Source organism: Aythya ferina, assembly GCF_964211825.1.
Source record: "Aythya ferina genome assembly, chromosome: 1".
NCBI classification, from domain to species: Eukaryota; Metazoa; Chordata; class Aves; order Anseriformes; family Anatidae; genus Aythya; species Aythya ferina.
The window spans coordinates 66,849,621-66,859,267 of record NC_140296.1 but is presented as its reverse complement, the minus strand read 5'-3'; the positions used below and the strand labels follow the sequence as shown (position 1 = coordinate 66,859,267).

The 9,647-nt window shown below is 42.4% G+C and overlaps 1 protein-coding gene across 1 annotated transcript in view; it reads left to right on the top strand.

The window, feature by feature from the left end:
• The first annotated feature begins 2,219 nt into the window (after window positions 1-2,219).
• Window positions 2,220-9,647, top strand: part of SLC9A2 (solute carrier family 9 member A2) — a 34,536-nt gene continuing 27,108 nt past the window's right edge. Inside the window, exons 1-2 of the mRNA XM_084505613.1 lie at window positions 2,220-2,562; window positions 7,969-8,432. Of these exons, the coding sequence (XP_084361739.1) occupies window positions 2,271-2,562; window positions 7,969-8,432 (756 nt within the window). The 5' untranslated portion in view covers window positions 2,220-2,270. The remainder of the gene's footprint in view (window positions 2,563-7,968; window positions 8,433-9,647) is intronic.

The following is a 9,647-nucleotide window of genomic DNA, read 5'->3' as shown; positions in this document are numbered from 1 at the left end:
CAATGTATTTACAATTTCCCTTCTTACTACTGCAATGTAAGTCACCAGTGTCAGGATTAATGATGTCTTTCCTGTGTTTGATGTTTCTTCCCATTTACCAGCTTCTCATTTTCATGATATTTCTATTATTATTAATAATAATATGATAATAATAAAATAGTCTAGTACCCACACCAGTGTCAGAGCTAGAAAGATTCCTGTGTTGTGTGCCCTTTTGATTTTGGAGAGGGGACAAGTGGTGGCAAACATGTGGTTGGTGCCCTGGGAAAGTGCCCATATTCCTGAGTCTGGGATAAACTATAACTAAAGGAACCAAAACACTGCTCTGCCTCTGCTGGCATGCAGCAGCCGGGCTCTGTCATCCCTCATTGCCTGTGACAGCAGCAATGAAGAACATTTTCCATGAGAAGAGCTCTTCCATCAGCTCTGTGTGCTTCATCACTTTCCCACCCAATGGCTCCTTCTTTCCCCCCTTGTCGCAAATTGAAAATGTTCAGCCTGGTGTTCAGAGGGAAAATATGAAGTGATTTTAGAGAAAAGGGTGGATGGGAGGATATTTGAATGATTACACTTACAATTACACTGTTGGCTTGCTCTTGCCAATGCTTTCTAATTGACATTATTGAAGATAATACTCAGTCCAGTGTAATATCCTGAAGGTACAGGTCAGATAACTAGAGAGGTCTGTAATGTTCTTAGGAGAGCAGCTATTTTAAAGTTATGATTTACAGTCCGATCTGCATGTGAGAGAGAATGCAATCTCCTTCACCCAGAGGCTTGACTTCTTATGGCTGGTCTTCTGCCAGGAACCAGGAGATTCAAGAACAATATATATTTTTTTATTTTATTTTTTTCTTCTTCCTTTTTTCTTTTTTCCGTTTAAAGGAAATGTCCTCAAAATTGGCAATATCCATTTCCCTCATTTCAAGGAATGTAGTATAGCAAAGAAAAAGGCTTACGAAGAAATCCCAAGCAGCTAGGTGGAGTGTACCCTGGTTAAAACTTCAGATGTGTTCTCCTGGCTTCCTTGTACATAAACCAAAGAAAAAAAAATAATTGGCATCATGTTTAAGAATTTGTCATTAAAGCCATAGGTGTAGTGCCCTGTTTTCAGATTATGGGGTAAATGACAGCTACAGATACTCAGCTAATTGATTCAGAGCTTTAGCTTTAACTCTCTACAGAAACAACAGCCACTGGCTACTTTTAGCCATTTGGGGAACAAAAAGAAAGCTCTTACTGCTGGCTTTTGGTTTATTTGAGGACAAGAAAGATATGCTTTGCCATAAAGGTGTGCAGAGTGGCATGCCATAAAGATTTTATTAGTTTGAGCTTTGGAATACCATATTACTCATAAGTGCTGAAGTTGTGAGTAAACCACAATCGTGATTCTACTGTTGCAGGAAAAAATGGAAAGCTGCTGCTCAGCATTAGGCGAGGGAACACCAGCCTTGCTGAAACCTGTGACACATTTCCACTGCTTTCCACAGGAGCAGCATTTTGCCAGTGATGTGTTCAGTATCGGCAACACACACGTATATATAAATGTATGCATGTATTTATACATATATGTATATATCTATGTGTGTGTAAACACAGTTATGCTGTGTGTTGTCATATGTCTGATGGGGGCAACATGCAGATAACATATACGTTCATATATATTATGTTATATACTATACAGAATGTGTATGTGTATATATGTACCTCATGTATTGCTATATACTACATAACATGGATATAGGTATATATATACCTACACATATACATGTTTATACAGAATACGTTGTTTTAACTCTAAATTAACAGAATTTAACCCTTAATTTGCCGGGACAGCATGTCTCCTCTGACGTGTTTGGCAGAAGCCCCTTTCCTGTAGGGGATAACGGTGATATATGGGCATACGGGCTCACACGTGTGTGTATTTATAGCGATGCACGTTGATTTTGTGCGCGTACGATTAAAATACACGCACCGGTGTGTGCGGAGGGGCACGCACACCCACCTAGGAGCGTACCCACAGGTGCCTACAGCGCGTCGCCCCCCTTACCCCCCGGCTCCCTGCCCGCCTTTCCCCCATCGCAGGGCCCGCCGGCGTGCAGGGGGCGGCGCGGGGGGGAGCGGAGCCGGGTGCCGGGGCTCGCCCAGTGCCCGGCAGGAGGCGGAGCCGGCGGGGCGGCGGCGGCTGCAGGTGCCGGCGGCGGGATGGTGGCGGCGGCGGGGCCGTAGGGCAGCGGCGAGGAGCCGGGAGCCGGGCGTCGGGGGGCGCCATGGGAAGGGGCGTCGGGGGCGGCGACCCCCCGAGCCGCTGCGGGCCGGGGCTGCTGCTGCGGCTGGTGCCGGTGCTGGCGGTGCTGGCGGCGGCGGGGGCGGCGGAGCAGAGTGCGGCCGCGGGGAGCCCGGCGCCCGACGGCACGGTGATGGGCGCCGGCACCCCGCCGAGCCCCGGCGGCACCGCCTCCGAGGAGACGCGGCTGCACGTCTTCACCCTGGACTACCCCCACGTGCAGATCCCCTTCGAGATCACCCTCTGGATCCTGCTGGCGTCCCTCGCTAAGATCGGTGAGCCCCACCACCAACAAGCCCCCTCACCGCTACCCCATCCTTTTTCCCCTTCATTTTTCCCCGGGGGTCCCGGCGCTGGCGATGCTCCCGCGGCATGGACATCCCGGCGTGACTTGTGGTGACAGCCGGGGGAGCCGGGCTTGGGAAAAGGGTCGCGGAGAAGGGCGATGCCCCCCCGGCCCCGAAAGCACCGGGGCCGGGAGTTCACTCAGCCCCTTCCGTCCTCGGTCGTCCCTGCTGTCATTTGAGCGCTTTCTCTTAAAATAACGCCGGCTATAATGACAGCTTCCTAACAGAACAACAGATCGATGGAAAGCAAATATTTATGAGGAAGCCTCCTCGTTGCGCTTTCCCACCGTTCACTCATGTCCCGTGAAAGATGAAAAATGCGGCGCTGAATGAGTGAGAAAGGCCACTAATTCCCTCATGTGGAAATTATTTGTATTGCATAGTTTGACTGTTTTGTGAGGTTTATATGGCATGTTTTTAATGAGCTTTCTATGGTCCGAGCAGAAAAATGAGTGCAGTATAATAATCTGAAGAATGTCAGGTAGAGGTGTCCTACCGAGCTATGTAAAAATCAGTAAAACTCTAAACTCTGTATCTTGTTAACAAAAAGGTAGTCTTAATGTCAGGGATAAAGCTGAGGGAGACAAAAAAAAAAAAAAAAAAAAAAAAAAAAAAAAAAAAAAGTGTACTCATACTCCAGTTATTTAAATCAGAAGTCAGACTTGGCAGCACAGATTTTGGTAAAAGCTCCAATCATACTCACTTTGGCAAAACAGTTTGATACGACTTAAAACTTTGACTTCTGCCTGTGGCATTTAAATGGACCATGTCATGTTTATTACGTATTGCAAGACAGGTAATTGAATTCTCCAAAACCAAAAATTTGTGCTTACCTCCAGCCACCAGTTAGTGTTGAAATTGGCAGCCTGATCCCCTCCCCTACTTGCTGTAGCTTCATTACTTTCCACAGATTTATTATACACTGCATCCGTTAAGGTTGCATGTATCTTAATGCATTAAATATGCATGTTTAGCCTTGAGTATGTGATTAGGCATATTAGGCATAGAATCAGGCTGTAGTTCAAATATGATACTCTCAAATATATCGTGAACTGTTATAGCCAGAAAATACAGAGTTTGGTACAGAACTAATCTCAGCCAATTAAGTACTGCAAAATTGCTCTGGCTTCTGAGTCTTGATACAGCAAGAACTCTTGAATAATCTAAGACTAATGAAAAAAGTTTATGTTTTATTAAAGATTACTGGCAATCCATTTGAAATGTGTAAACACATACACAGTAATATGTAGATTCTGCAGGACTGCGTTCATTATAACTGTAATTTTGCTAGTGAATAGGCAAAAAAAAAAAAAAAAAAAAAAGAGAGACTTGGCTACTTTTATTTCCCAAGCTGACTGCAGTGAAATAAACATGCAGCGAGCATAAGTGAGGAGAAATATCTATAATTTTAAAATGTTTTCATTTATACCGAATGAAAGCCAATGTGGCTAATCGAGAATGTTATCCCTGCTGTTACGAATGTGTACTAAGCAATGAGGGCTGGATCCAAGGGAGGCCCTAGGTGTGGCTGCACTTGGCTCCACCACGCCTACCTGCAGGGGCCCTGACTCCAGGACAGGAATTAGGAACATCCAGTTCTTGCTGCCGGAGCTCCTTTTGCGCTCCCTTATCCAGCCACTGCATCGGGTCACTACACCTGCCCAGCACAGACTCTCATCACTCCTAAACCATGTTCCCACAGTGTTAATTTTGCACTCACTTGTGTCCTCTTTGATAGGTAGCCCAGACCAGAATTGTTTAACTCCTGAGAGAGCAGCGTTGGCTCTACCACATCCCACTGTGTTTCTAGGATTGGGCCATTTCAGTTCAGTGGGATGGAGAGGAGTTTCTCAGCCCATCTCTCTGAGCCTGTGAGAGAGACTGCTCTCCCGTAGATTCCTTTCTCCAGCATTTCCTGCTGGGCAGCACAGGCATCTCTCCTGTGTCATGCCACCTCAAGACTCACGCACTGCCCAGGAAATTTAGGTGCTTAATCTGGCATCGCAAATTCCTTTCTGGGGCTAGGCACTGAGCGCTTATGCATGGCACTGCTGAACAGCAAACCTTTATGAGCAGAGCCCTAAGTTCTTCACAGCTGCAAGGAATTCAGAAGATATGGCCAAATTTAATAACAGCTCTCATGGTGTGTGTAGGATCCCAAAGATAACTGTATCGCAGCACCTGCTTGTTGCCTGGTTGGAGCCTTTTTGAACAAATGTGATTTTGCAGAAGAGAAGTTTCATTGAAGCAGAAAGATTCCAAAATGTGCTTATTGTTACAGATATGAAAGGTTTTTCAGATCCTGCCACTGCAGACTAAGTTTAGAGAGAGCACAAAACGTAGCATGGGAAAGGAAAACTTGAAGTTGTCAGGCAGAACTTAAAAGTTTTGATGAAGTACATTTTCACAAAGAAGTTAGGAACAGGCTGTGTATATTCCAAGATAAAACAAGAGCACATTTTGAAATCTAAGAAATTGCCTTGAACAGAATTGCTAATTTCTGGCTACTTCTAGTTATTTATTATCTTGTGTGGTGATACCACAAATGAGGTATGTTACTAACATGCTGATGGACTCCACCAGTGCTTTAGGTGGTACCCAGTGCACCGCAAGCATGCTGTGGTGCCTAGGCAGTGAGGCTCATCTGCTTACTGCCCAGTTTTGCTGAATTCCTATGCCTCTAAACTTACAGAATGTTCTCTAACTCATCCAGATTCCCATTACTACATTTAATCACAAATACACGATTAGAAGTGCTGCTTCTGGGAACTGAACTGATATCTTTCCAACACTTCTTTCCCGAAAAAAGGTTTAAACTGTTCAGCACCTGAACTCAGAGTGCCCTTGGAAAACTCATACTTAATCATAAGTACATGTCTCAATAGCATTTTCAGAATCAGAAAGTATTGGATTTCACCCAAGAAGTGGGAAACCAGGGCTCTAAGGACTTCCATTTTGAAGAATATTGAACTTGCACTTTAGGCAATGCCCAATGGCCTGAGGGCAAACATCTTCCATGCTTCCACTGCATAGTCAAGAGTCTAAAAACGAGCTGGGTCGGAGGAGGAGAAAGTAGTTATGGTCCTGGGTTTAGCATAAATGGCCAAATAATCATGTCCTGCTGGGGATCTGCTCCCAGGACACTGCAGGCAACGTGGCTGTGGATCTGTCAGAGCAGGGAAGATGTCCCTCACCCTGCCGGACACCTGTGCCTGAGTTGGTGTGCACTGGATGCCATCTCCTGGCTATCTGCCCATAAGTGGGGAACCACAGCTTGTTCCTGAGATCACCTGTGAATGCCTTTCACAGAGGCGGATAGTCTTTTAGGAGTTTTGATGTGGCTTACATGGATAAAAAAGCACATTTAACATAGTTAAATATAATAAACATAAGGAGCCTTTATGTTACCTTCAAGGATGAGGTAGAGTCCCAAAAGGTCTGAGAAGACATAAGGTTTCCAAACAGTGACTTGTAAAGGAAAAAAAAAAAAAAAAAAAGATATATTCATAATAGACGTATCATTGCCTTTGTGTTAGAAGTGGCTGGGAGTTTTTTGTTTGTTTGTTTTTCATTGAACAAAGTATTTATACAAATTCTCTTCTTTTCAAATTTTATTTAGAAAATTTTTGAAGGTACTTTTAGAAGACTTTTAAAAACTTTTCTTCTAGCAAAACCTACTTAGCCAGGAGAAACTTCAATCACTGCAATAGCAATTTTGGCATCCTGCCACTGCAGAAACTAAGGCAAACCATAAAATGTTTAAGTGGAAGTAGCTGAAAGGTGAAGAGTCAAGTGTCCAGAAGGCAATTCTTGTGTCTCCAGGGTCATTACCTATTCTGCCCATGCAATAGACTGGATATTGGTGATTCCTGTTTCGAGGAATGATAGTGAATTTGGCAGTTCTTCTGACACATCACATAGGCTGTGCTTCTAATTTTTAAAAACTGTATTCATCCAGAGGGGGGAAAAAAAAAAAAAAAAAGCTTGAGTTGCTTATTTTTAAAAGTAGCTTTAACAATTATTGAATATGTAAGTACAATTCTGTAGATTAAAACAGCTCCCCCCTTAATCCTTGTTAACCATTTGTTTTTCCTAACTATAAACTCAGGCTTTTTGTTTTTTTGTTTTTTTGTTTTAACCCAGAGAAAATCTATGATGAGAGGGGAATTAACAAAATCAGTGTCACAAGATACAGAAACCTGGAACTGGTAAACTTGATGTGAACTATTCCAAGTTTGTACTAGTTTAACTGTTTCGACTACAGGTGTGATTTTTACTGAAATAGTTTTACTGAAATAGACGGCCGTTATTACCACACCCAGTGTTTCTGTGCAGCTCTCATTTAAAATAATTTAAATGCTTTTTAGTTAGGCAAGAATTGTAGGATCTTGTGGGTGTGGATAGTTTTCTATATAATTATGTGGGCCAAATATAGATAAGGAGGAGCCTGGAAAAGATTGGTATCGCCAGGACCTGGAATGTGACCTTGGTGCATATGGTTGACCATCCCATTAGATTGGCCAAAGTAAGTTCCAAGTAAGTTCCTTTGGAACATCTCCCATTCATCACACACACACACACAAAATAAATTTAAAAAATCACCTCTAAAAGTAATCAACTTCTAAAAGTAATCAGAATCTTTAAATCAAAACTATTTGGCTTTGAGAATTTTAGTGAGTTATGGAACAGTATTTAAGTCGTCATTCAGAATTTTTTAATTCTTTTTTTTTTTTTAAGTACTTTGCACAGTCTGCTTATGAGAGACTCTTGACACTACTATAATTCATATAACAGAGAAGAATGAGTATAATAGTACAGGTTGCAATTTATTGTCACTTTATGAAAAACACGTGTGTTTTTTTTGTGTGTGTGAAATTAATTTGAAGGCTCCACTAAAGTTAAAAGAATGTGTCTTGGAGTGCTCCTCATGGTCTCTAATGAAGTGACCGTGGGTGAGTGAATGCAGGTCAAATGTGCTAGTTCCTCTAGCTTTGAGACCCTAAAGCACACCTAAAAATAAAATGAGTGTATTTCTTAAGCTTCTTTGTGAAGCTGTCCATGGAGGAAGGTGTTGTTACTTTGATTTTTTTTTTTTTTTTTTCTCTCAGATGTAATTTACCCTGTAAAAGTCTTTGGATCACATTTCTGGGGTATTCCACTTTATGTAAAAAACAAACAAACAAACAAAAACCCCACATTTTCACAAACAGGACAATAGTTTTTCTATTAGCTTGAAAATCTAGCTATTAAATCGATTCTCCACCAAATTAACTGTAGTCTTGGATTCTGTGCAAATAACTATTTCACTTTCTTGTGTTTGAATTTCCTTTGAAGGCTTTCATCTTTACCACAAGTTGCCCTCAATAGTACCTGAAAGCTGCCTCCTTATTCTGGTTGGATTGCTTCTTGGTGGCATTATTTTTGGAGCAGAGGAGAAGTCCCCACCTGTAATGAGCAGTGATGTTTTCTTCTTATATCTTTTACCACCAATTGTACTCGACGCTGGATATTTTATGCCAACTCGTCTCTTCTTTGAGAACTTTGGTACTATATTCTGGTATGCCGTGGTAGGCACACTCTGGAATGCCATTGGCATTGGGATTTCACTTTATGGAATTTGCCAAATCAGTGCATTTGGTTTGACTGATATCACATTGCTGCAGAATTTGCTCTTTGGCAGCCTCATTTCAGCTGTGGATCCTGTGGCAGTGCTAGCTGTTTTTGAAAATATTCATGTCAATGAGCAGCTTTACATCCTGGTGTTTGGAGAGTCGTTGCTGAATGATGCTATAACTGTGGTAAGTTACTTGATAAATGATGAGTTGATAAAAATGATAAATGATTGTTTGCATGTCACTGTGTTATATCTCCTTGTAAGTGTGTGGTTATTGCAGTTTGCTAAAAGAGGGAAGTCAGTAACTGCTAATGCATTTATGTAATTCTCTTTACGTTTAGAAACTACAATAGCCTAACTACAGCAGAGCAACACGTAATGGTAGCATATTTGCTTAAGTGATTTTACTACCTGACCTCTTTAGTTTCTGTATCTTTTAATTCTGTTACTTCCGTAATCCTAAACTCACCTGCATAAATGTCGTTGGATAGGAGAGGGAAAAGGGCCAATATTGAGTGTCCCTGCAAGTTTGCAGGGAGAATGGGCCAGTCACTGAGCTACCGCAGGCACAGGATCCACTTGATGCTAGGCATTTGCATGTGCCTGTCCAGTTGGAACTGCACTGAGACCACCTATACATTTCTCCCAGGCTACAGATGAGATAGAACAGCCACCCGGAGGTAGATGTTTCTAATAATTAACTAGCTGAACTGGGTTTGTGGTGCTGACCTAAGACAGCAATCTGCAAATCCCCAATGCCCCTCATTTGTACCTGATGACACCATGTCTGGAACATTACTTCCATGTAGCCATGCCTTACTTGAAACCCTGCCTGTGTTAACTATGTCCTGGTGTACTTTCTGTTTTCTAAGCCATGGAAATCCTTTTTTTTTTTTTTTTTTTTTTTTTTTTTAATATTCCAGAAGGATCATGAATGTACATGAATTGGGTCTGCACCATCCCTGTCTCTGTCACTGGCATCTTATCTACTGTCCCACTCCATGCAGAACTGTCCTTTGGCTTTCCTCCTCTCTAGGACTTTGCCTCATCTGCTTAACACATGCATTTCTCAAACATTTAATCTGAGCCTTGGTACCAATTGTTTCTTGTGTGCCCATACTGTTTTGTTCTCCTAGGCTTCATGTTTTACCTGACTCTGCTGCTATCCAGGCAGCCGAATCACATCCCCTTGCATGGCTTTGCCTTAAAGCCTAACTTTTTGCATTAGCTTTCAGCTGAAACTGCCTGTTCTGACTAATCTGTTACCTAAAGCAGTCATGGAAAACAGTGGGTGTAAATACTGTGTTTCAAATAACTTGGCAGTTTAGCCATGGCTGTGCCTTGTCACTATTCACTCTTAATGACCACTCATGCAAGGGAATTCTTTTCCATATTGTTA